Source organism: Nerophis lumbriciformis, linkage group LG19 (assembly GCF_033978685.3).
Source record: "Nerophis lumbriciformis linkage group LG19, RoL_Nlum_v2.1, whole genome shotgun sequence".
Classification (NCBI taxonomy): Eukaryota; Metazoa; Chordata; class Actinopteri; order Syngnathiformes; family Syngnathidae; genus Nerophis; species Nerophis lumbriciformis.
In genome coordinates, this window is record NC_084566.2 from 41,981,625 (window position 1) to 42,009,124 (window position 27,500).

General features: G+C 37.9%; 1 protein-coding gene across 1 annotated transcript in view; it reads left to right on the forward strand.

Moving 5' to 3' along the window:
• Window positions 1–8,335: 8,335 nt before the first annotated feature.
• LOC133618980 (relaxin-3 receptor 1-like) overlaps window positions 8,336–27,500 on the forward strand; it is a 21,941-nt gene continuing 2,776 nt past the window's right edge. Inside the window, exons 1-2 of the mRNA XM_061979841.1 lie at window positions 8,336–8,542; window positions 25,344–25,781. Coding sequence (XP_061835825.1) covers window positions 8,336–8,542; window positions 25,344–25,781 — 645 coding nt within the window. The remainder of the gene's footprint in view (window positions 8,543–25,343; window positions 25,782–27,500) is intronic.

The following is a 27,500-nucleotide window of genomic DNA, read 5'->3' on the forward strand; positions in this document are numbered from 1 at the left end:
GGACTGGACTCTCACTATTATGTTAGATCCACTATGGACTGGACTCTCACTATTATGTTAGATCCACTATGGACTGGATTCTCACTATTATGTTAGATCCACTATGGAACTGGACTCTCACTATTATGTTAGATCCACTATGGACTGGACTCTCACTATTATGTTAGATCCACTATGGACCGGACTCTCACAATATTATGTTAGATCCACTATGGACTGGACTCTCACACTATTATGTTAGACCCACTATGGACTGGACTCTCACTATTACGTTAGATCCACTATGGACTGGACTCTCACTATTATGTTAGATCCACTATGGACTGGACTCTCACTCTTATGTTAGATCCACTATGGACTGGACTCTCACTATTATGTTAGATCCACTATGGACTGGACTCTCACTATTATGTTAGATCCACTATGGACTGGACTCTCACACTATTATGTTAGATCCACTACGGACTGGACTCTCACTATTATGTTAGATCCACTATGGACTGGACTCTCACACTATTATGTTAGATCCACTATGGACTGGACTCTCACACTATTATGTTAGATCCACTATGGACTGGACTCTCTCACTATTATGTTAGATCCACTATGGACTGGACTCTCACACTATTATGTTAGATCCACTATGGACTGGACTCTCTCACTATTATGTTAGATCCACTATGGACTGGACTCTCACTATTATGTTAGATCCACTATGGACTGGACTCTCACTATTATGTTAGATCCACTATGGACTGGACTCTCACTATTATGTTAGATCCACTATGGACTGGACTCTCACTATTATGTTAGATCCACTATGGACTGGACTCTCACACTATTATGTTAGATCCACTACGGACTGGACTCTCACTATTATGTTAGATCCACTATGGACTGGACTCTCACACTATTATGTTAGATCCACTATGGACTGGACTCTTACAATATTATATTAGATCCACTATGGACTGGACTCTCACTATTATGTTAGATCCACTATGGACTGGACTCTCATACTATTATGTTAGATCCACTATGGACTGGACTCTCACTATTATGTTAGATCCACTATGGACTGGACTCTCACTATTATGTTAGATCCACTATGGACTGGACTCTCACTATTATGTTAGATCCACTATGGACTGGACTCTCACTATTATGTTAGATCCACTATGGACTGGACTCTCACTATTATGTTAGATCCACTATGGACTGGACTCTCACTATTATGTTAGATCCACTATGGACTGGACTCTCACTATTATGTTAGATCCACTATGGACTGGACTCTTACTATTATGTTGGATCCACTATGGACTGGACTCTCACACTATTATGTTAGATCCACTATGGACTGGACTCTCACTATTATGTTAGATCCACTATGGACTGGACTACATCATCTGCGGTCCCCTCCAAGGTTTCTCATTGACATCCCATTGGGTTGAGTTTTTCCTTGCCCTGATGTGGGATCTGAGCCGAGGATGTTGTTGTGGCTTGTGCAGCCCTTTGAGACACTTGTGATTTAGGGCTACATAAGTAAACATTGATTGATTGATTGATATCATACTAAATGTACAAGGTGTTGATACTTTTTGTAAATAGCACGCATTAAAATTCTTGATGATCATACTTCTCTTTTGTCATATTTACAACAATAAGTGTCTTGCTGTGACCTGAACCTCAGTTAAGTTAACCCTTTCGCCTCTCATTCACAATCCTTATGCAAGGTAAATGTTTTCCTTTTCATAATACATTCCAAATAGTCATTTTATGTCCGCAAGTAAACTGTGTGTGTTACCTTCAAGGCTTGCAATGTAGGAGTTGGAGTACTCCCTTATATCTTATCTGTAGTAGAACAATGAGCCTGTATTCCTTTCTGGAGAGGGTGGGGGCTATTTGCGTATTCAAGAAGTTGTCTCTTCCTGTTTGAATGTTAGACCATCCCGAGATGACGGTATGACTGAATTGAAGCTTTAGTAAAACTTGATAATATTCCTATTCTGTCTTGATGGTCCTTCTTACTCAGCATATATGTCATCTAAAGAACTTGGGATTGACCAGTGACTTTAATTCCCTGGGAGAAAAGGCTGGTCAGACGCAACAATTTCATATTTAATATTTACATATTTTGCTCATTTTAAGCACACGGTGGTGCATTATTTATTATTCTTTATGGGCAGAGTAGAGTAAGTAAGTAAGCAAATTTTATTTATAAAGCGCTTTTCACAGATAAAATGACAAAGCGATGTACACACTGTAAGTATATATATATATATAATGTAGTAACAGACACCTTCATAACAATATGTAATATGTACAATATACACACTGCAAGTATATATATAATGTAGTAACAGACACCTTCATAACAATATGTAATATGTACAATATACACACTGCAAGTAAATATATAATGTAGTAACAGACACCTTCATAACAATATGTAATATGTACAGAAAACACACTGCAAGTATATATATAATGTAGCAACAGACACTTTCATAACAATATGTAATATGTACAATATACACACTGCAAGTATATTTATAATGTAGTAACAGACACCTTCATAACAATATGTAAAATGTACAATATACACACTACAAGTATATATTTTTAATATAGTAACAATTTCATAACAATATGTAATATGTACAATATACACACTGCAAGTATATATATAATGTAGTAACAGACACCTTCATAACAATATGTAATATGTACAATATACACACTGCAAGTATATATATAATGTAGTAACAGACACCTTCATAACAATATGTAATATGCACAATATACACACTGCAAGTATATTTATAATGTAGTAACAGACACCTTCATAACAATATGTAATGTTTTATATACACATTGCAAGTATATATATACACACATATATATAGTAGTAACAGACACCTTCATAACATTATGTAATATGTTTTATATAAGCACTGCAAGTATATATATATATATATATATATATATATATATATATATATATATATACATACATACATACACTTGCAGTGTGTATATTGTACATATTACATATAGTTATGGTGTCTGTTACTACATTATATATATACTTGCAGTGTGTATATTGTACATATTACATATTGTTATGAAGGTGTCTGTTACTACATTATATATGTACTCGCAGTGTGTATATTGTACATATTACATATTGTTATGAAAGTGTCTGTTACTACATTATATATATACTTGCAGTGTGTATATTGTACATATTACATATTGTGATAAAAGTGTCTGTTACTACATTATATATATACTTGCAGTGTGTATATTGTACATATTACATATTGTTATGAAGGCGTCTGTTACTACATTATATATATATACTTGCAGTGTGTATATTGCACATATTACATATTGTTATGAAGGTGTCTGTTACTATATTATATATATATATATATATATATATATATATATATATATATATATATATATATATATATATATATATATATATATATATATATACTTGCAGTGTGTATATTGTACATATTACATATTGTTATGAAGGTGTCTGTTACTAAATTATATATATACTTGCAGTGTGTATATTGTACATTGTACATATTGTTATGAAGGTGTCTGTTACTACATTGTATATATACTTGCAGTGTGTATATTGTACATATTACATATTGTTATGAAGGTGTCTGCACTGCATCTTAATGGCTCATGATTGAGCGTACAATAATATTACACTCTGCTTTCATTTGGATGTTCTGAAGGGAGCGTATGTGAGTGAAGGACAGACTCTACTAGGTTTTATTAACTGCATTCATTGAAAATCAGGAGCATCTTTCTGACCAGGTGTCCTTGGTGCTGGAGGATAGAATTAGTGCTAGGGATAAAAAAAAACATGCAAGCTAATATTTGACCAGCATAAACTGTGCAAAATGTCACCCTTCTTCCCTTCATGGCTTGTATTAATACCAACAATCTCCGTAATATCATCAAAGGGTTCAGAGAATCTGGAGAAATCACTGCACGTAAGCAGCTAAGCCCGTGACCTTCCATCCCTCAGGCTGTACTGCATCAACAAGCCACATCAGCGTGTAAAGGATATCACCACGTGGGCTCAGGAACACTTCAGAAAACCCACTGTCAGTAACTACAGTTGGTCGCTACATCTGTAAGTGCAAGTTAAAACTCTCCTATGCAAGGCGAAAAACCGTTTATCAACAACACCCAGAAACGCCGTCGGCTTCGCTGGGCCTGAGCTCATCTAAGATGGACTGATACAAAGTGGAAAAGTGTTCTGTGGTCTGACGAGTCCACATTTCAAATTGTTTTTGGAAACTGTGGACGTCGTGTCCTCCGGACCAAAGAGGAAAAGAACCATCCGGATTGTTATAGGCGCAAAGTGTAAAAGGCAGCATGTGTGATGGTATGGGGGTGTATTAGTGCCCAAGACATGGGTAACTTACACATCTGTGAAGGCACCATTAATGCTGAAAGGTACATACAGGTTTTAGAGCAACATATGTTGCCATCCAAGCAACGTTACCATGGACGCCCCTGCAAGCCAGTCTGGTATCAGTGTTTGTGTCCAGGGACGGCCTGCTGACTGCCAAGGCCAAACACCGCCGTGACGCAGACAGAGCAGACAAGGCGATATCACCAGCGTCAACACATTTGCATTTCTTTTATAATCATATATTGTGTCTAACTGGAGCTGTCGAGATTAACCCCTTCTCTCAGCGACAGCTTCAGTGACGTAACCAGGGACCTGCCAAATAAATAGAGGAGCATGTGGGCTGGACTTTAGAGCGAAGTTTGGATCTGTAACTAGAGTACAGCCCAAATAACGTCTTTCCTCAATTGAGCAAAATGTAACTGTCTCTGCATGATTCCTTGCTTCTCGTCTGTTTTGATAGACGTCATCAGTGTTTGAACCTGACGATCGGTAGAATAGAAACCTTTTTTGAGTCAAGGCACATTTTTTGCGTTGAAAAAATGCGGAGGCACACCACCAGCAGAAATCATTAAAAAAACGAAACTCAGTTGACAGTAAAACATCGTATCAATGCCGTTTAATGACCTTGTCCCGACGTAGATACTGATCTCTTATCAGTGCAATGTGTGTCAAATCATCCCAAAAGTCATGACGTCATATGACCCTCCCTAGTGTGCCTCTGATTGGCTCGCCAGTGTCTGACCATGTCTGTGCCCCAGACCGCTCTGGCTGCAGTGCCCTCTGCTGGTTGTTCAGGGGAGTGTGTAGGTCACTCTCGACAGTAAAAAGTCGTCGTCGCAATTGTCGGATACGACTTTAAAGCATAACCAAGCATGCATCACTATAGTTCTTGTCTCTAAGTAGGTGTACTGTCACCACCTGTCACATTACGCCCTGACTTATTTGGAATTTTTTGCTGTTTTCCTGTGTGTAGTGTTTTACTTCTTGTCTTGCGCTCTTATTTTGTTGGCATTTTCTCTTTTTTTTGGTATTTTCCTGTAACAGTTTCACGTCTTATTTCTACTTTGTTTTTATCCTTCTTCGTGGGGAGATTGTCGATTGTCACGTCATGTTCGGATGTACTTGTCTCCGCTCGGGATGGTGTCCTGCTGGCCCCACTATGGACTGGACTCTTACTATTATGTTGGATCCACTATGGACTGGACTCTCACAATATTATGTCAGACCCACTCGACATCCATTGCTTTCGGTCTCCCCTAGAGGGGGGGGGTTACCCACATATGCGGTCCTCTCCAAGGTTTCTCATAGTCATTCACATCGACGTCCCACTGGGGTGAGTTTTTCCTTGCCCTTATGTGGGCTTTGTACCGAGGATGTCGTTGTGGCTTGTGCAGCCCTTTGAGACACTTGTGATTTAGGTCTATATAAATAAACATTGATTAATTGATTGATTGATTGATACTTTGTGGACGTCGTCTTAGCTCCGCAGCAAGTCTTTGCTGTCGTCCAGCATTCTGTTTTTGTTGACTTTGTAGCCAGTTCAGTTTTAGTTTGGTTCTGCATAACCTTCCCTAAGCTTCAATGCCTTTTCTTAGGGACACTCACCTTTTGTTTATTTTTGGTTTAAGCATCAGACACCTTTTTACCTGCACACTGCCTCCCGCTGTTTCCGACATCTACAAAGCAATTAGCTACCTGCTGCCACCTACTGATAGGGAAGAGTATTACACGGTTACTCTGCAGAGCTTTTTCTCTTTTTTTGGTATTTTCCTGTAGCAGTTTCAGGTCTTCCTTTGAGCGATATTTCCCGCATCTACTTTGTTTTAGCAATCAAGAATATTTAAGTTGTTTTTATCCTTCTTTGTGGGGACATTGTTGTTTGTCATGTCATGTTTGGATGTACTTTGTGGACGCCGTCTTTGCTCCGCAGTAAGTCTTTGCTGTCGTCCAGCACTCTGTTTTTGTTGACTTTGTAGCCAGTTCAGTTTTAGTTTGGTTCTGCATAGCCTTCCCTAAGCTTCAAGGCCTTTTCTTAGGGGCACTCACCTTTTGTTTATTTTTTTGTTTAAGCATTAGATACCTTTTTACCTGCACGTTTCCGACATCTACAAAGCACGCTGCCACCTACTGATATGGAAGAGTATTACACGGTTAATCTGCCGAGCTTTTTCTCTTTTTTTGGTATTTTCCTGTAGCAGTTTCGGGTCTTCCTTTGAGCGATATTTCCCGCATCTACTTTGTGTTAGCAATCAAGAATATTTCAGTTGTTTTTATCCTTCTTTGTGGGGACATTGTTGATTGTCATGTCATGTTCGAATGTACATTGTGGACGCTGTCTTTGCTCCGCAGTAAGTCTTTGCTGTCGTCCAGCATTCTGTTTTTGTTTACTTTGTAGCCAGTTCAGTTTTAGTTTCGTTCCGCATAGCCTTCCCTAAGCTTCAATGCCTTTTCTTAGGGGCACTCACCTTTTGTTTATTTTTGATTTAAGCATCAGACACCTTTTTACCTGCACACTGCCTCCCGCTGTTTCCGACATCTACAAAGCAATTAGCTACCTGCTGCCACCTACTGATATGGGAGAGTATTACACGGTTACTCTGCCGAGCTTTTTCTCTTTTTTTGGTATTTTCCTGTAGCAGTTTCAGGTCTTCCTTTGAGCGATGTTTCCCGCATCTACTTTGTTTTAGCAATCAAGAATATTTCAGGTGTTTTTATCCTTCTTTGTGGGGACATTGTTGATTGTCATGTCATGTTCGGATGTACTTTGTGGACGCCGTCTTTGCTCCACAGTAAGTCTTTGCTGTCGTCCAGCATTCTGTTTTTGTTGACTTTGCAGCCAGTTCAGTTTTAGTTTGGTTCTGCATAGCCTTCCCTAAGCTTCAATACCTTTTCTTAGTGGCACTCACCTTTTGTTTATTTTTGGTTCAAGCATTAGACACCATTTTACCTGCACACTGCCTCCCGCTGTTCCCGACATCTACAAAGCAATTAGCTACCTGCTGCCACCTACTGATATGGGAGAGTATTACACGGTTACTCTGCCGAGCTTTTTCTCTTTTTTTGGTATTTTCCTGTAGCAGTTTCAGGTCTTCCTTTGAGCGATGTTTCCCGCATCTACTCTGTTTTAGCAATCAAGAATATTTCAGGTGTTTTTATCCTTCTTTGTGGGGACATTGTCGATTGTCACGTCATGTTCGGATGTACTTTGTGGACGCCGTCTTAGCTCCGCAGCAAGTCTTTGCTGTCGTCCAGCATTCTGTTTTTGTTGACTTTGTAGCCAGTTCAGTTTTAGTTTCGTTCCGCATAGCCTTCCCTAAGCTTCAATGCCTTTTCTTAGGGGCACTTACCTTTTGTTTATTTTTTTGTTTAAGCATTAGACACCTTTTTACCTGCACGTTTCCGACATCTACAAAGCACGCTGCCACCTACTGATATGGAAGAGTATTACACGGTTACTCTGCCGAGCTCTAGACAGCACCGACACTCAACAACAACACATCATTTGCAGACTATAATTACTGCTTTGCAAACAATATTTTTTACCACACCAGACTGTATCCACGGCACACCCACACAGTGGTTGATAAAACACCGCTGTAGTGCATCCAGAAGGACACATTCTGGAGTATTGCGCCCCCAAGTGGAGAAAAGTGTAAGAGAGTGAGTATAAAAGGCAGAGGATGGAGTCTGCATCGTTGACAGAGGAGACGTCTGCAGCACGACACACAATCTTCCGCTTCTTGGAGTCAAATCATCCTTACTTTTGCCATTTGAATCGATTTTAAAAGGATCACCAATTTGTTTCCCATAATGGAGATTTTGTCGCACAGAGCTGATGAGGAGACGGACGTCAAGCTGTGGTAAAAGTTTCTCACCCGAGCCATGCAGAGCAACAGCAGCTCTTCAGCACCCATGGGTGCTCTGAGCGTGTGCGGAGGGGAGGAGGACGAGCGGGAACTCTCCAAACTGCTCCACCCCGGCGGGGCGGCGTCCAACCTGGCCGCCTTGAACCTGTCCCTCAACTGCTGGCTGCACATCCTGTCCAAGGAGTCCTCTGTGGACCTGCATGGAGACAATGCCAACATGGCGGTAAGTTGGATGTCATTAGTCCAATTGCATTTTTTCCAGGCATAAATGTCTAAAAAGTCCAATAAGAATGTGGAAATCAGGATTAAATCTAGATAAAACGGTTGGATGTTTTTTGTTCCTTCTCTCTTTATTTTGGTGATTTAAGCGAGAGCAACAGGGAAAAGAAGCAAAAACGAAATGCTGGAACACAGCAAAAACACTTACAAAGAATGTGGAGCAGATGGCGTCCACAAAGTACGCGCGTACTTGAGCGCGGCATGGAAAGAATCATCAACAGTCACCAGTGAATCATGTCCCGGCAGCCAAATGGTGTCACGAGCGCAACTTACGTAGTGCTGATTAAAAACAGAAAACAGGTGAGGGGGAAAAGTGCTCAAATGCAGGCGTAAAGCTGCTGCAGGAAAGGGGGAAAACAGGAAGTGAAAAACCACAACATAAGAGCGCAAGACAGGAACTAATATCAATCAAGTTAAGTTTGATGTTTTATGTCATTAGTCCAATTGCATTTTTTTCAGGCATAAATGTCTAAAATGTCCAATAAGAATGTGAAATCAGGATTAAATCAAGATAAAACATGGTTGGATGTTTTTGTTCCTTTGCTTTTTATTTAGGTTATTCAAGCGTGATTAACATCTCAAATGGGATCGTTTATGTCAGAATAATTGTATCTAAGTTATCACAAAACTTTCATTGAGCCAAATTTAATTCTGTCTCTGTTTGATTCCTTGCTTCTTGTCTTGTTTAATAGATGTCATCAGCGTTTGAACCTGACAGTTTATGACAGGGGGGTTCCAAAGTGCGGCTTCGGGGGTCATTTGCAGCCCGCAGATCATTTTTTAAAGACGCGCGGCACATTGAAAAGTAAAAAGTAACGCGAAAAAGTTTCCATGTTGACACTAAAAACTACAAAGTTGTCATGCGGGCTGTTTCTGTCAGGCGGCGTGTCGTGGAGACGACGAAGATTGTAGGGATTTTAAGTGCAGACGAACGAGGAGGAAGTGTGCAGTAAAGAGGGTATTTAATGATTTGAACAAACAAAAAGCGAGAGCAACAGGGAAAAGAAGCAAAAACGAAATGCTGGAACACAGCAAAAACACTTACAACGAATGTGGAGCGATGGCGCCCACAAAGTTAAAGAGTTAAAGTACCAATGATTGTCACACACACACTAGGTGTGGTGAAATTTGTCCTCTGCATTTGACCCATCCCCTTGTCCACCCCCTGGGAGGTGAGGGGAGCAGTGGGCAGCATCGATGGCCGCGCCCGGGAATCATTTTTGGTGATTTAACCCCCAATTCCAACCCTTGATGCTGAGTGCCAACCAGGAAGGTAATGGGTCCCATTTTTATAGTCTTTAGTATGACTCGGCCGGGGTTTGAACTCACAACCTACCCATCTCAGGGCGGATACTCTAACCACTAGGCCACTGAGTAGGTAAAGTATGCGCGTACTTGAGCGCGGCATGGAAAGAATCATCAACAGTCACCAGTGAATCATGTCCCGGCAGCCAAATGGTGTCACGAGCGCAACTTATGTAGTGCTGATTAAAAACAGAAAACAGGTGAGGGGAAAAGTGCTCAAATGCAGGCGTAAAGCTGCTGCAGGAAAGGGGAAAACAGGAAGTGAAAAACCACAACATAAGAGCGCAAGACAGGAACTAATATCAATCAAGTTAAGTTTGATGTTTTATGTCATTAGTCCAATTGCATTTTTTCCAGGCATAAATGTCTAAAATGTCCAATAAGAATGTGAAATCAGGATTAAATCTAGATAAAACGATTGGATGTTTTTGTTCCTTCTCTCTTTATTTTGGTTATTTAAGTGAGAGCAACAGGGAAAAGAAGCAAAAACGAAATGCTGGAACACAGCAAAAACACTTACAAAGAATGTGGAGCAGATGGCGCCCACAAAGTATGCGCATACTAGAAAACAGGTGAGGGGGGAAAGTGCTCAAATGCAGGCGTAAAGCTGCTGCAGGAAAGGGGAAAACAGGAAGTGAAAAACCAAAAAATAATAGCGCAAGACAGGAACTAACATCAATCAAGTTAAGTTTGATGTTTTATGTCATTAGTCCAATTGCATTTTGTCAGGCATAAATGTCTAAAATGTCCAATAAGAATGTGAAAATCAGGATTAAATCTAGATAAAACGATTGGAATGTTTTTGTTCCTTCTCTCTTAATTTTTGTGATTTAAGCGAGAGCAACAGGGAAAAGAAGCAAAAACGAAATGCTGGAACACAGCAAAAACACTTACAAAGAATGTGGAGCAGATGGCATCCACAAAGTATGCGCATACTAGAAAACAGGTGAGGGGGGAAAGTGCTCAAATGCAGGCGTAAAGCTGCTGCAGGAAAAGGGGAAAACAGGAAGTGAAAAACCACAACATAAGAGCGCAAGACAGGAACTAATATCAATCCAATTAAGTTTGATGTTTTATGTCATTAGTCCGATTGCATTTTTTCCAGGCATAAATGTCTAAAATGTCCAATAAGAATGTGAAATCAGGATTAAATCTAGATAAAACGGAAGGATGTTTTTGTTCCTTTTATTTTTTATTTTGATTATTTAAGTGAGAGCAACAGGGAAAAGAAGCAAAAACGAAATGCTGGAACACAGCAAAAACACTTACAAAGAATGTGGAGCAGATGGCATCCACAAAGTATGCGCATACTAGAAAACAGGTGAGGGGGGAAAGTGCTCAAATGCAGACGTAAAGCTGCTGCAGGAAAGGGGAAAACAGGAAGTGAAAAACCACAACATAAGAGCGCAAGACAGGAACTAATATCAATCAAGTTAAGTTTGATGTTTTATGTCATTAGTCCAATTGCATTTTTTCCAGGCATAAATGTCTAAAATGTCCAATAAGAATGTGGAATCAGGATTAAATCTCGATAAAACGGTTGGATGTTTTTTGTTCCATCTCTCTTTATTTTGGTGATTTAAGCGAGAGCAACAGGGAAAAGAAGCAAAACAAAATGCTGGAACACAGCAAAAACACTTACAAAGAATGTGGAGCAGATGGCATCCACAAAGTATGCGCATACTAGAAAACAGGTGAGGGTGGAAAGTGCTCAAATGCAGGCGTAAAGCTGCTGCAGGAAAGGGGGAAAACAGGAAGTGAAAAACCACAACATAAGAGCGCAAGACAGGAACTAATATCAATCAAGTTAAGTTTGATGTTTTATGTCATTAGTCCAATTGCATTTTTTCCAGGCATAAATGTCTAAAATGTCCAATAAGAATGTGGAATCAGGATTAAATCTAGATAAAACGGACGTATGTTTTTGTTCCTTTGCTTTTTATTTTGATTATTTAAGTGAGAGCAACAGGGAAAAGAAGCAAAACAAAATGCTGGAACACAGCAAAAACACTTACAAAGAATGTGGAGCAGATGGCGTCCACAAAAAAAACATTCTGGGAGGAAAATATTGCGTGTTTTGTGTTTGCCATAAAAACGACGTTTTCTATGACTAACAAAACACATACAAATGTTAAAACTCTGATCTGAAGTTGATCCAGTAAAAAAAAAAAACTTATTTTGAAGACTTGAGTGGGGACTTTTGGATCCGTGAGAATTTAAATGGGATTTTTTTTTAACCTGTCATTTCTTATGAAACAATATTGAATCCAAATCAATGTTGTTATGAATTATTCATCTATTGAAGGCTCCAATTACTTCACATCAAATATTCCACTTTTTGGGGGGGAAACATTTCATGTTTTATGTTTTAGCTATAAAACGCTAAACAAGAGTTTCTTTAACAAAAAGGGCATAAAACATAAAAAAAACGACAATAAACTTGACCCAATCGACGCATAGATCTGAAGTTGATCTAGAGACGTTGGGTAATAAAACTTTTTAAAAAAGACTTATTTTTACAATTTTTAAGACTGAGACCCTTCCAAGGGCCCAGGACCAAACATGAGGGGAGCCATAAAGGTTTAAGAAATCTATATTTTGTAATATTTATGAAAATTAAAAATGTCCAAATGGCCCCCACAAGCTTGGATTTGTCCGTGTGCGGCCCTCAGTGGAGAAGGTTTGGGGACCCCGAGTCTGACATATTTAATATGTCAAAACATTCAGATTGAAACATAATTGACCTTGATAATTATATAAATATAAATGTGATATTTTATATGATGTCATGTTACTGTCTGAACACAATGTTGTGTTTGATGCATCACTTCATTTCTGACATATCTTGTGTAATGAATACATGATGGTTCTTTTACCGTGATGTCACTGGATGTTAAATATAAATATATTGTACATATTACATATTGTTATGAAGGTGTCTGTTACTACATTATATATATACTTGCAGTGTGTATATTGTACGTATTACATATTGTTATGAAGGTGTCTGTTACATTATATATATACTTGCAGTGTGTATATTGTACATATTACATATTGTTATGAAGGTGTCTGTTACTACATTATATATATACTTGCAGTGTGTATATTGTACGTATTACATATTGTTATGAAGGTGTCTGTTACATTATATATATACGTGCAGTGTGTATATTGTACATATTACATATTGTTATGAAGGTGTCTGTTACTACATTATATATGTACACTTGCAGTGTGTAGATTGTACATATTACATATTGTTATGAAGGTGTCTGTTACTACATTATATATATACACTTGCAGTGTGTATATTGTACATATTACATATTGTTATGAAGGTGTCTGTTGCTATATTATATATATACGTGCAGTGTGTATATTGTACATATTACATATTGTTATGAAGGTGTCTGTTACTACATTATATATATACTTGCAGTGTGTATATTGTACATATTACATATTGTTATGAAGGTGTCTGTTACTACATTATATATATACACTTGCAGTGTGTATATTGTACATATTACATATTGTTATGAAGGTGTCTGTTGCTATATTATATATATACGTGCAGTGTGTATATTGTACATATTACATATTGTTATGAAGGTGTCTGTTACTACATTATATATATACACTTGCAGTGTGTATATTGTACATATTACATATTGTTATGAAGGTGTCTGTTGCTATATTATATATATACGTGCAGTGTGTATATTGTACATATTACATATTGTTATGAAGGTGTCTGTTACTACATTATATATATATACTTGCAGTGTGTATATTGTACATATTACATATTGTTATGAAGGTGTCTGTTACTACATTATATATATACTTGCAGTGTGTATATTGTACATATTACATATTGTTATGAAGGTGTCTGTTACTACATTATATATACTTGCAGTGTGTATATTGTACATATTACATATTGTTATGAAGGTGTCTGTTACTACATATTGTTATGAAGGTGTCTGTTACTACATTATATATATATATATATATATATATATATATATATATATATATATATATATATATATATACTTGCAGCGTGTATATTGTACATTTTACATATTGTTATGGTGTCTGTTACTACATTATATATATGTATATATACATGCAGTGTGTATATTGTACATATTACATATTGTTATGAAGGTGTCTGTTACTACATTATATATATATACTTGCAGTGTGTATATTGTACATATTACATATTGTTATGAAGGTGTCTGTTACTACATTATATATATATATATATATATATATATATATATACATGCAGTGTGTATATTGTACATATTACATATTGTTATGAAGGTGTCTGTTACTACATTATATATATATGCACTTGCAGTGTGTATATTGTACATATTACATATTGTTATGAACATGTCTGTTACTACATTATATATATACTTGCAGTGTGTATATTGTACATATTACATATTGTTATGAAGGTGTCTGTTACTTCATTATATATATACTTCCAGTGTGTATATTGTACATATTACATATTGTTATGAAGGTGTCTGTTACTACATTATGTATATACTTGCAGTGTGTATATTGTACATATTACATATTGTTATGAAGGTGTCTGTTACTACAATATATATATACTTGCAGTGTGTATATTGTACATATTACATATTGTTATGAAGGTGTCTGTTACTACATTATATATATACTTGCAGTGTGTACATTGTACATATTACATATTGTTATGAAGGTGTCTGTTACTACATTATATATATACCTGCAGTGTGTATAGTGTACATATTACATATTGTTATGAAAGTGTCTGTTACTACATTATATATATACTTGCAGTGTGTATATTGTACATATTACATATTGTTATGAAGGTGTCTGTTACTACATGATATATATACTTGCAGTGTGTATATTGTACATATTACATATTGTTATGAAGGTGTCTGTTACTACATGATATATATACTTGCAGTGTGTATATTGTACATATTACATATTGTTATGAAGGTGTCTGTTACTACATTATATATATCTTTCCAGAGTGTATATAAAACGGAGGGTTTTGAAGTTTCTCAGCTGCATTTGGGACAGGCTCCAGCACCCCACGCGACCCCAAAAGGGACAAGCGGTAGGAAATGGATGGATGGATGGGTTTTGTAGTTGTTAGATGCTTTGAAGGCTACAACGCTAACTTATATTAGCTGCATCTTGCAAGCATTTTTTTTTTTAATCATCTTTAAAATCCTAAAAAAATAAATTAAAAAAATAAAAAGGCCCTGCGATGAGGTGGCGACTTGTCCAGACCCCGAAGGGAATAAGCGGTAAAAAAATGGATGGATGGATAAAATAAAAAGACGTGTGTTCTTGTCTCTGAACGATAGGCACTTTTTATATTTATTTTTTATGTTTTTTTTTTTTTTTTTAAGTGCAGTTCCCCTTTAAGTGTTGTACGTGCATACAAATGTTGAAAATTCCAAATCACATATCTCCCTTTTTTGTTGAGAAGAATTGTTGTATGATGGCGAAGATTGTGATTGACAGCGTGCAAGTACCACACCTTTAATTAAAGACTAAAACACCAGGGCGCATGTGCAGTGAGGTGCGAGCTAGTGATGGGTCCGGCAACACCGATGCATCGGCGCATGCGTCGAGCTCATAGAGCAAAACCCTGTGCCGGTGCACGTACCGCTTTTAGAAAGTCACGTGACCGATCATGAGCTGTTTTGGTCACGTGACCGATACGCCAACTGTGTCGCACTGACGCCTCCTCTGTGCCCTGTGAGCGGCTCTTTTCTACAGCCGGAGAAATAATAACTAAGAAGAGAAATCGTCTAAAATGTAATACGTCGGAATTTTTTTTTTTTTTTTTTTAAATAAAAATGTGTAAAAAAATTAAATTAAAATAAATTCCCAGTCCACAATCATCCACAACACGTTCTCTTAGATTTCCATGTTATGATACATGTTCACATTATTTATTGACTGTATCTAAAAAAGAGAAAAAAAATATTTTTTATTTAAATGAAGATATGAAATAATCCTAAATGAAATACAATGACTTGGTTTATATTATTGTATATACTAGGGCAGGGGTCACCAACGCGGTGCCCGCGGTCACCAGGTACCCCGTCAGGACCAGATAAGCCTGTTCTAAAAATAGCTCAAAGAGCAGCACTTACCAGTGAGCTGCCTCTATTTTTTAAATGTCATTTATTTATTAGCAAGCTGGTCTCGCTTTGCTCGACATTTTTAATTCTAAAAGAGACAAAACTCAAATAGAATTTGAAAATCCAAGAAAATATTTTAAAGACTTGGTCTTCACTTGGTATAAGCGGTAGAAAATGGATGGATGGATGGGTCTTCACTTGTTTAAATAAATTCATTTATTTTTTTACTTTGCTTCTTATTACTTTTAGAAATACAATTTTAGAGAAAAAACACAACCTTAAAAATGATTTTAGGATTTTTAAACAAATATACCTTTTAAATTTCTTCGTCTTTCCTGACAATTTAAATCAATGTTCAAGTAAAAAAAATTTTTTTTTATTATTGTAAAGAATAATAAATATTTTAGCTTCTGTTTTTTCGATGAAGAATATTTGTGAAATATTTCTTCAAACTTACTATAATTAAAATTCATAAAAATTATTCTGGCAAATCTAGAAAATCTGTAGAATCAAATTTAAATCTTATTTCAAAGTATTTTAAATTTCTTTTAAAATTTTTCTTCTGGAAAATCTGGAAGAAATACTGATTTGTCTTTGTTAGAAATATAGCTTGGTCCAATTTGTTAAATATTCTAACAAAGTGCAGATTGGATTTTAACCAATTTAAAACATGTCATCAAAATTCTAAAATGTATCTTAATCAGGAAAAATGACTAATGATGTTCCATAAATTATTTTTTTTATTTTTTCAAAAAGATTCAAATGAGCTAGTTTTTCTCTTCTTTTTGTCGGTTGAATTTTGAATTTTAAAGAGTCGAAATTGAAGATAAACTATGTTTCAAAATTTTATTTTAATTTTTTTCGTGTTTTCTCCTCTTTTAAACCGTTCAATTAAGTGTTTTTTTCATAATTTATTCTCTACAAAAAACCTTCCGTAAAAGGAAAAAAAATGTACGACGGAATGACAGACAAATACCCATTTTTTTAATATATATATTTATATATATATATATATATATATATATATATATATATATATATATATATATATATATATATATATATATATATATATATATGTGTATGTGTGGGGGAAAAAATCACAAGACTATTTCATCTCTACAGGCCTGTTTCATGAGGGGGGGTACCCTCAATCATCAGGAGATTTTAATGGGAGCATTCGCATACCATGGTTTATATAGGGCACAGAGTGGGTGGGTACAGGCTGGCCTAGGGGCGTGGTGATTGGCTCATGTGTTACCTAGGAGGTGTTTCCGTCTATGGCGGCATGTTGTTACAATTTCGCTGCGCTTGTTGAGGGATGACAGGTCTGGACGGTAAATAATAAACAGTTTCTCTTTCAAGCATAGGTTGCATCTTTTATTACCACTATTGTAAGGTGTGCTGGATGCAAGAATTTGCCATGTTATTGAATATTCAACATTACCCACGCCAGGAAACCAGCCAAAAAAGAACAGAAAACGAAACGACATCATCTGGTACAACCCCCCATACAGCAAAAACGTCTCAACGAACTTTGGACACAAATTCCTCAATCTGATTGACAAACACTTTCCCAAAGACAACAACCTAAGAAAAGTATTCAACAAGAACAACATTAAATTGAGCTACAGCTGCATGAACAATATACGACAAATCATCTCAAACCACAACAAAACAATTGCAAATGAGCCGTCGACCCCCAGTCAGAGCGACTCCAAAACCAACAAAGCATGTAACTGTCGAAAGAAACCTGATTGCCCCCTCAACGGGGGGTGCTTACAAACATCAGTTGTCTACCAATCTAAGGTAATACGCAAGGACATTAACACATCCGACACATATGTAGGATTAACCGAGGGTGAATTCAAAACCAGATGGAACAATCACAAGGCTTCTTTCAGGAACAAAAACCTGCGAAACACCACAGAACTCAGCAAACACATTTGGGACCTCAAAGACAATAATGTTGAATATTCAATAACATGGCAAATTCTTGCATCCAGCACACCATAGGTTGCCTGTAGGGATTTTTAATGTCCAGCAGATGTCAGTATTTAGTGACACAGTATCGACACAGTATCAATACAGTTTTGCAATGTGTCGAAACGCTTCATGACGCCTCATCAACGCATCACTACCAAACACTAACGCACAAAAACACTCGGACTATGCTGGCACAAACTTACGTGGAAACTTCTGGAGAGTGACCATCGTTCAACAGCATCCAAACAGACAATAACACGCCAACAAGCACCAGCTGGATTTAATTAGCGCGACTCAACTCCAATCTAAATAAAGCTGCGGCAGGACACTCAACAAGGAAGTAGAACTACAAAATAAGTGCGCAGAACCGGAAGTCAACATTATACACGGAAAAACACGAACAAACTCAAAATGGTTTAACCAGCCGTGACAACTGTTAGTGAACGAAGCGCATTTTTGTAGTTATTTCCCATATTTCTGCACAATAAGTCAGATATGTAACATTAGTGAGCAGTAGAGAATATGAAGGCATTGCATTTCCTAGTTTAGATTGCCGCAAAATGTATAATCAGTTAACAGTAGATGAGAAAGTCAAACACAAATACAATTAAAGCTGCAAGCAGCGTTGGTCGGGCCCGCGTATTTGGCAGGTGCTAGTCCAAAGTGTCCCAATACTTTTGTCTACTTTTAGTCTGAAGTGTCCCAAGACTTTTGCCTAGTGTACCTACCTTGTCTGCATTGTGTGGGCACATTGGTGCTTCCTGCTTTTGAGCAGCCATCTTAAAAAAACAGCATTGCAGCAGCATCAGCGCAGCGGGTCTTTGAAGGGTCATAAAATCAAAACCGGAGCAGGTATTAAAAATCCCATCTATACTTTTAATCACAAGGGTTTTATCTCTCACCTGTGTTAGTTTGAAGGCGAAACGACAAACGCGCTCAGAGGAGATAGATTTTGAAGAAAGGTGACGGATCTTTACAAAAATTTTGTTTTGAAGGGGGAATAGCAAACTTCCTGTTGATTTTTGCTGGGGGTTGTCAGTTTATGAAATGTAGGTCTAAGTGAGACCTACATAAAGGTTTTTGTTTCATGTCTCTCCGACCTTCCCAGGGAGAGTTACAGGCAGTTGTGTAAGATTTTTCATCCGAGGAGCAGTTTTTTGTGCGTTTTATAAAAACATTGCTGTAGAGCACAATTTTTAGATTTGGGGTTAGGTTTTTTCATTAGATCACAGTTTTAGCCAGTCCTGATGTGTGTGTTCAGTTTGGTGAGTTTTGAAGCATGTTAAGGGGGTCAAATTACAGCTCAAAGAGGCAAAAGTGACTGTTTTTAGTACTTTTTTGTCTTGAAGGGGGAATTGCCAACTTCCTGTAGATTTTAGCCCGAGAATGTACCATTATGAAAGTTGGGTCTGAGTCAGACCTACATAGAGGATTTTGTTTCATGTCTTTCCGACCTTTCTAGTGGGAGTTACAGGCAGTCTAGTTTTTTTTTTTCCTAGGGGGCGCTAGAGCGCAATTTTGATTTTTGCAGTTTGGTTTTTTTATTAAAAGACAATTTTCGCAGGTCCTGATGTGTGGGTCAAATATGGTGAGTTTTGAAGCATGTTAAGTGGGTCAAATTAGTGCTCGAAGAGGCGGCGGAAGAATAAAGAAAAAAGAAGAATAATTAAAGCTGCAAGCAGCGTTGTTCGGGCCCGCGTATTTGGCAGGTGCTAGTCCTAAGTGTCCCAATACTTTTGGCTACTTGTAGTCTGAAGTGTCCCAAGACTTTTGTCTAGTGTACCTACCTTGTCTGCATTGTGTGGGCACGCTGGTGCTTCCTGCTTTTGAGCAGCCATCTTAAAAAAACAGCACCGCAGGAGCATCAGTGCAGCGGGTCTTTGAAGGGTCATAAAATCAAAACCGGAGCAGGTATTAAAAATCCCATCTATACTTTTAATCACAAGGGTTTTATCTCTCACCTGTGTTATTTTGAAGGCGAAACGACAAACGCGCTCAGAGGAGATAGATTTTGAAGAAAGGTGACGGATCTTTACAAAAATCTTGTTTTGAAGGGGGAATAGCAAACTTCCTGTTGATTTTTGCTGGGGGTTGTCAATTTATGAAATGTAGGTCTAAGTGAGACCTACATAAAGGTTTTTGTTTCATGTCTCTCCGACCTTCCCAGGGAGAGTTACAGGCAGTTGTGTAAGATTTTTCATCCGAGGAGCAGTTTTTTGTGCGTTTTATAAAAAAATTTTAGATTTGGGGTTAGGTTTTTTCATTAGATCACAGTTTTAGCCAGTCCTGATGTGTGTGTTCAGTTTGGTGAGTTTTGAAGCATGTTAAGGGGGTCAAATTACTGCTCAAAGAGGCAAAAGTGACTGTTTTTAGTACTTTTTTGTCTTGAAGGGGGAATTGCCAACTTCCTGTTGATTTTAGCCCGAGAATGTACCATTATGAAAGTTAGGTCTGAGTCAGACCTACGTAGAGGATTTTGTTTCATGTCTTTCCGACCTTCCTAGTGGGAGTTACAGGCAGTCTAGTTTTTTTTTTTCCTAGGGGGCGCTAGAGCGCAATTTTGATTTTTGCAGTTTGGTTTTTTTTATTAAAAGACAATTTTCGCAGGTCCTGATGTGTGGGTCAAATATGGTGAGTTTTGAAGCATGTTAAGTGGGTCAAATTAGTGCTCGAAGAGGCGGCGGAAGAATAATAAAGAATAAAACGAACGAAAAACAATAGGTCCTTATGTCCCATTGCATAAGGACTCCCTGTGGGAGTCCTTATGCAATGGGCCATTGCGGGCCCTAATAAAACCTTACAAATACAGTAGGTCCTTATGGCCCATTGCGGGCCCTAAATAGACGGAGTAGACATTGAAATGGTAAAATAAAACACATTTTTTGGGAGTATTAATAGATGATAAAATAAACCGGAAACCTTTTGTAAAAATGTACAAAAAAAAGCTACTGTAGGACACTCAACAAGGAAGTGGAACTACAAAATAAGTGTGCAGAACCGGAACTCAACATTAAACATGGAAAAACACCAACGAACTCAAAAATATACAACATAAAGTAGCAAGAAACGCGTCAATAATGAATAAAGCGAAACAAGAATTGTTCAATCTTTATATAAACGACATTTGTAAAGTTAAAAAGGACTTAAAGTGAGTAATATTTGCAGATGATACAACTGTGTTTTGTTCAGGAGAGAACACACAGAAAATACTACAAATAGTCAAACACAAATACAAATAGACGGAGTAGACATTGAAAGGGTAAAATAAAAAACATATTGGTTGTAATAATAGATGATAAAATAAACCGGAAACCTCTTGTAAAAATATACAAAATAAAGCTGCTGCAGGACACTCAACAAAGGAAGTGGAACTACAAAATAAGTGTGCAGAACCGGAACTCAACATTAAACATGGAAAAAACACCAACAAACTCAAAAATATACAACATAAAGTAGCAAGAAATGCGTCAATAATGAATAAAGCGAAACAAGAATTGTTCAATCTTTATATAAACGACATTTGTAAAGTTAAAAAGGACTTAAAGTTCGTAATATTTGCAGATGATACAACTGTGTTTTGTTCAGGAGAGAACACACAGAAAATACTACAAATAGTCAAACACAAATACAAATAGACGGAGTAGACATTGAAATGGTAAAATAAAAAACATTTTTGGGTGTAATAATAGATGATAAAATAAACCGGAAACCTTTTGTAAAAATTTACAAAAAAAAGCTACTGTAGGACACTCAACAAAGGAAGTGGAACTACAAAATAAGTGTGCAGAACCGGAACTCAACATTAAACATGGAAAAACACCAACGAACTCAAAAATATACAACATAAAGTAGCAAGAAACGCGTCAATAATGAATAAAGCGAAACAAGAATTGTTCAATCTTTATATAAACGACATTTGTAAAGTTAAAAAGGACTTAAAGTTAGTAATGTCATGTCTGTGTAACCATGTTTTGTGTTAAGTCATGTTTTTGTTTAGTTATAGGACTCTTTAGTTTCTGTCTTTTCACTCCCTTGTCTTGTTTCCATGATTACCCCATTAGTTTCACCTGTTCCACGTTTGGACTCATTGTGCACTCTTGTTTGTCACCATAGCAGCCATTAGTTTTCACCTGTCATGTCACGCACCTGTTTCACGTTTTGAGTCACGCACCTGCTTTCACTAATCATGTCCATAGTATTTAAGTTCATTCATTTTCTGTTGTTGGTCCTGACGACCTCACACCACATTTATGCTCTGTCCATTGTTTCATGTCCATGTTCACGCTGCTCCTTTTTTGTCCATGCCAAGTAAGTTTTCTTTATTCAAGCCATAGTTTGCAAGTTTTGTTTAATTGTTCATAGTTTATTCTCCGCCACTGTGCGCGCTTTTTGTTTGATCCTTTTTTTTGTATTTATAGTTAATAAATAAATCATGTACCTTAATTCCCGTCTCGCACGAGCCAAATTTCCGTTGCATCCTGGAAAAGCACACACCCCGGACCAAGTCATGACAAGTAATATTTGCAGATGATACAACTGTGTTTTGTTCAGGAGAGAACACACAGAAAATAAATACAAATAATTAAATGAACACATTAAAAAGATGATTTGACAAAAACAGACTATCTTTGAATCTCAGTAAAACTAAAATAATGCTATTTAGGAGAAATTAAAGTCAAACACAAATACAAATGGAGTAGACATTGAAAGAGTAAAAGAAAACACATTTTTGGCTGTAATAATAGATGATAAAATGAACTGGAAACTTCATGTAAAAAATATACAACATAAAGTAGCAAGAAACGCGTCAATAATGAATAAAGCAAAACATGTTCTGGACCAAAAATCACTTCATAATCTCAAAATTGTTCAATCTCTATACAAACGACATTTGTAAAGTTAAAAAGGACTTAAAGTTAGTAATATTTGCAGATGATACAACTGTGTTTTGTTCAAGATACAACACACAGAAGATAATACAAATAATAAGAGAAGAAATGAAAACATTAAAAAGATGGTTTGACAAAAACAGACTATCTTTGAATCTCAGTAAAACTAAAATAATGCTATTTGGTAACAGTAGAAGAGAAAGTCAAACACAAATACAAATAGACGGAGTAGACATTGAAAGGGTAAAATAAAACACATTTTGGGTGCAATAATTGATGATAAAATGAATTGGAAATATGATGTAAAAAATATACAACATAAAGTAGCAAGAAACACGTCAAAATAAATATGTGGAGGGGGGCGTGGCCTGCCGCGGAACGGGGCGTTGCCAGCAGATGGCCCAGGTGGGCCTTGTTATCTAACCACCTGTCGCCTTTATTAGCAGCAGCCGTGATGAGACGAGCCGACAAAGACACTTTGCTGAAAAGCAAAAGCCTCTGCACCTTGTTATGAATATAAAACAGTGTTATAACCCTGGAATTCCTGGCTCTCCTGGCAGTGTGTGGTGGTCCGAAGAACCCACTAGAGGGCAACCTCTACAGAATAAAACTAAATATGTTCTAGACCAAAAATCACTTCATGTTCTCTACGGACTTATTGTGTAGAAATATGAGAAATAACTACAAAAGTACACTTCATTCATTAACTGTTACAAAAAAGATCAGTTATAATAATACATCATGTTGGATATAGAGAACATAAAAAAACACTTTATTTATTCAATCACACTTATTGACATTCAACGATTTATGAATTATATTATACAATTCCATAGTTTAGTTAGCTGAGGTATATAATGTACAGTGTATTTTGTCAACAACTGTATGTGTGTAAAGTATTTCTTGTGCTGAGCGATCATAAAACGGCTGCAAAAGACGCACTGGCTGAGGCTCGCCTCCTGCACCCCCGCCGTAGAATTGTTATACCAACTAAAGCCCACACTTAAACTTTCCACGTGCGAGATTGAATCTATTTAAAAAAATTATTTTATAAGAAGCCAAAAAGTGCAAAAACAATAATGTTCGTGTTGGAGGAGTTGTGAATGACTGCAGGGACACAACATTAGGTACACCTGCAGACTGCAGGTGTATCTAATTCACAACTCCTCCAACACGAACATTATTGTTTTTGCACTTTTTGGCTTCTTATTAAATAACTTTTGTAACCTATTTTCATGGGCTTTCCCCTTTGTGATGTTAAGTTCCTGTTATGCGCTGTTATACAGTATATGCCTCGAGCTCTTATTTTGAAGGCGCTAAGAGCGGAAGTGATGTCACGTTGCGGAGGTTTTTGAAAGAAGGTAAATAAAGTGGTCCTCGTGTAAACTGGAGCCTCCGTGTTTGTTATTTTGTAGTTTCATACAGTATAGGTGACATTTATAAACCCTCGGTTACACTTTTTTAAATAGATTCAATCTTGCACGTGGAAAGTTTAAGTGAGGGCTTTAGTTGCGGCGCATGGACTTAATTTATAAGTAAAGGTAAGACCATAATAACGTTTTTTTTTTATTAAATGTGCTTTTTTGTGTGCTACAGTTTGTATGTGTAAAGTTAAAGTCAAGTTAAAGTACCAATGATTGTCACACACACACTAGGTGTAATGAAATGTGTCCTCTGCATTTGACCCATCCCCTTGATCACCCCCTGGGAGGTGAGGGGAGCAGTGGGCAGCAGCGGCGCCGCGCCCGGGAATAATTTTTGGTGATTTAACCCCCAATTCCAACCCCCAGAATGCTGGTATGAGCTTTTAAACATAACCCGTTAACTGCTGCCAATCAAATGGTGAATAAGATACTCTTTAGGGTTCATATGTTTGTAAATCTGACTGTGATGAAGTCAGTGCCTCACCAGCCATCAACCTCACCGCACGTCACTGATACATTATATATATATATATATATATATATATATATATATATATATATATATATATATATAAATAAATGCTTGAATTTCAGTGTTCATTTATTTACACATATACACACACATAACACTCATCTACTCATTGTTGTATTTGAAGGTGCAATGCTTTGCAGCCAGTAGCACAGCCTTTGAAGGAGCATACGACAGGCTGTCCTCACTCAGGTCCGCACGGACCTGGAGGAGGCGTGCCTTAAGTCCGGCTGGAAATCGGGAGAAATTCGGGAGAATGGTTGTCCCGGGAGAGGCACTGAAATTCGGGAGTCTCCCGGGAAAATGGGGAGGGTTGGCAAGTATGATTGTGTGATGCACATAAACTGGAACTGAACTGAACTTAACGGGGTATGGGATGGGCAAGAGAATCACTGGTTAGACAAGTGGTGTGTTTGTGTGACATTTGCAGGTACGAGTCCTCATGGCCTTGGTCTACCTGGTGATGTGTGTCCTCGGTCTGGTGGGCAACCTCCTGGCGCTCTCCCTGCTCCGCCTCCGCAGCCAGCGCCACTCCTCCGTGGACTGCTTGGTGATGAGCCTGGCGCTCACCGACCTCCAGTTCGTCCTCACCCTGCCCTTCTGGGCGGTGGACACGGCGCTGGACTTCCGCTGGCCCTTCGGCAGGACCATGTGCAAGATGGTGAGCTCGGTCAGCACCATGAACATGTACGCCAGCGTCTTCTTCCTCACCGCCATGAGCGTCACCCGCTACCACTCGCTGGTCACCTCCCTGAAGGCGACCAGTCCCAGGACGGCGGCCGCTCGGGCCAGGTGGGCCAGCGTGGCCATTTGGGTGGTGTCACTGGTGGCCACACTGCCCCACTCCATCTACTCCACCACAGTGCAGGTTTGTGGACTACTTCAGTCTTCTCTATCTCGAGTCCAGTCAGAGGTGATTAACCACGGCAATTAATAACAAAATAATGGGGACAGAACAAATTAAGGGTAGAACAGTTCAGATCAAGTCCCAGTTAGTGTTGTCCCAATACAAATCGAGTGGATCTAACATAATAGTGTGAGAGTCCAGTCCATAGTGGATCTAACATAATAGTGAGAGTCCAGTCCATAGTGGATCTAACATAATAGTGAGAGTCCAGTCCATAGTGGATCTAACATAATAGTGAGAGTCCAGTTCATAGTGGATCTAACATAATAGTGAGAGTCCAGTTCATAGTGGATCTAACATAATAGTGAGAGTCCAGTTCATAGTGGATCTAACATAATAGTGAGAGTCCAGTTCATAGTGGATCTAACATAAGAGTGAGAGAGTCCAGTCCATAGTGGATCTAACATAATAGTGAGAGTCCAGTTCATAGTGGATCTAACATAATAGTGAGAGTCCAGTTCATAGTGGATCTAACATAATAGTGAGAGTCCAGTCCATAGTGGATCTAACATAATAGTGAGAGTCCAGTTCATAGTGGATCTAACATAATAGTGAGAGTCCAGTCCATAGTGGATCTAACATAATAGTGAGAGTCCGGTTCATAGTGGATCTAACATAATAGTGTGAGAGTCCAGTCCATAGTGGATCTAACATAATAGTGTGAGAGTCCAGTCCATAGTGGATCTAACATAATAGTGTGAGAGTCCAGTCCATAGTGGATCTAACATAATAGTGTGAGAGTCCAGTCCATAGTGGATCTAAGATAATAGTGTGAGAGTCCAGTCCATAGTGGATCTAACATAATAGTGTGAGAGTCCAGTCCATAGTGGATCTAACATAATAGTGTGAGAGTCCAGTCCATAGTGGATCTAACATAATAGTGTGAGAGTCCAGTCCATATTGGATCTAGCATAATAGTGAGAGTCCAGTCTATAGTGGCTCTAACTTAATAGTGAGAGTCCAGTCCATATTGGATATAACATAATAGTGTGAGAGTCCAGTCTATAGTGGATCTAGCATAATAGTGTGAGAGTCCAGTCCATAGTGGATCTAACATAATAGTGTGAGAGTCTAGTCCATAGTGGATCTAACATAATAGTGTGAGAGTCCAGTCCATAGTGGATCTAACATAATAGTGTGAGAGTCCAGTCCATAGTGGATTTAACAAAATAGTGTGAGAGTCCAGTACATAGTGGATCTAACATAATAGTGAGAGTCCAGTCCATAGTGGATCTAACATAATAGTGTGAGAGTCCAGTCCATAGTGGATCTAACATAATAGTGAGAGTCCAGTCCATAGCGGATCTAACATAATAGTGAGAGTCCAGTCCATAGTGGATCTAACATAATAGTGAGAGAGTCCAGTCCATAGTGGATCTAACATAATAGTGTGAGAGTCCAGTCCATACTGGATCTAACATAATAGTGTGAGAGTCCAGTCCATAGTGGATCTAACATAATAGTGAGAGTCCGATGCACAGATGAGCGGTCCACCCCGGGTCCCGACTCTGGACAGCCAGCACTTTATGCATGGCCACCGGACCTGTGTCCCCCTCCTCCACAAGGGAGACGGGGGAAGAGGAGAAAAGAAAAGAAATGGCAGATCAACTGGTCTAAAAGCTAGCAATTAACAATGCCAGCTGCTAGCTGTTCGCCCGGAAAAGGGTGGAGTGCCATCTC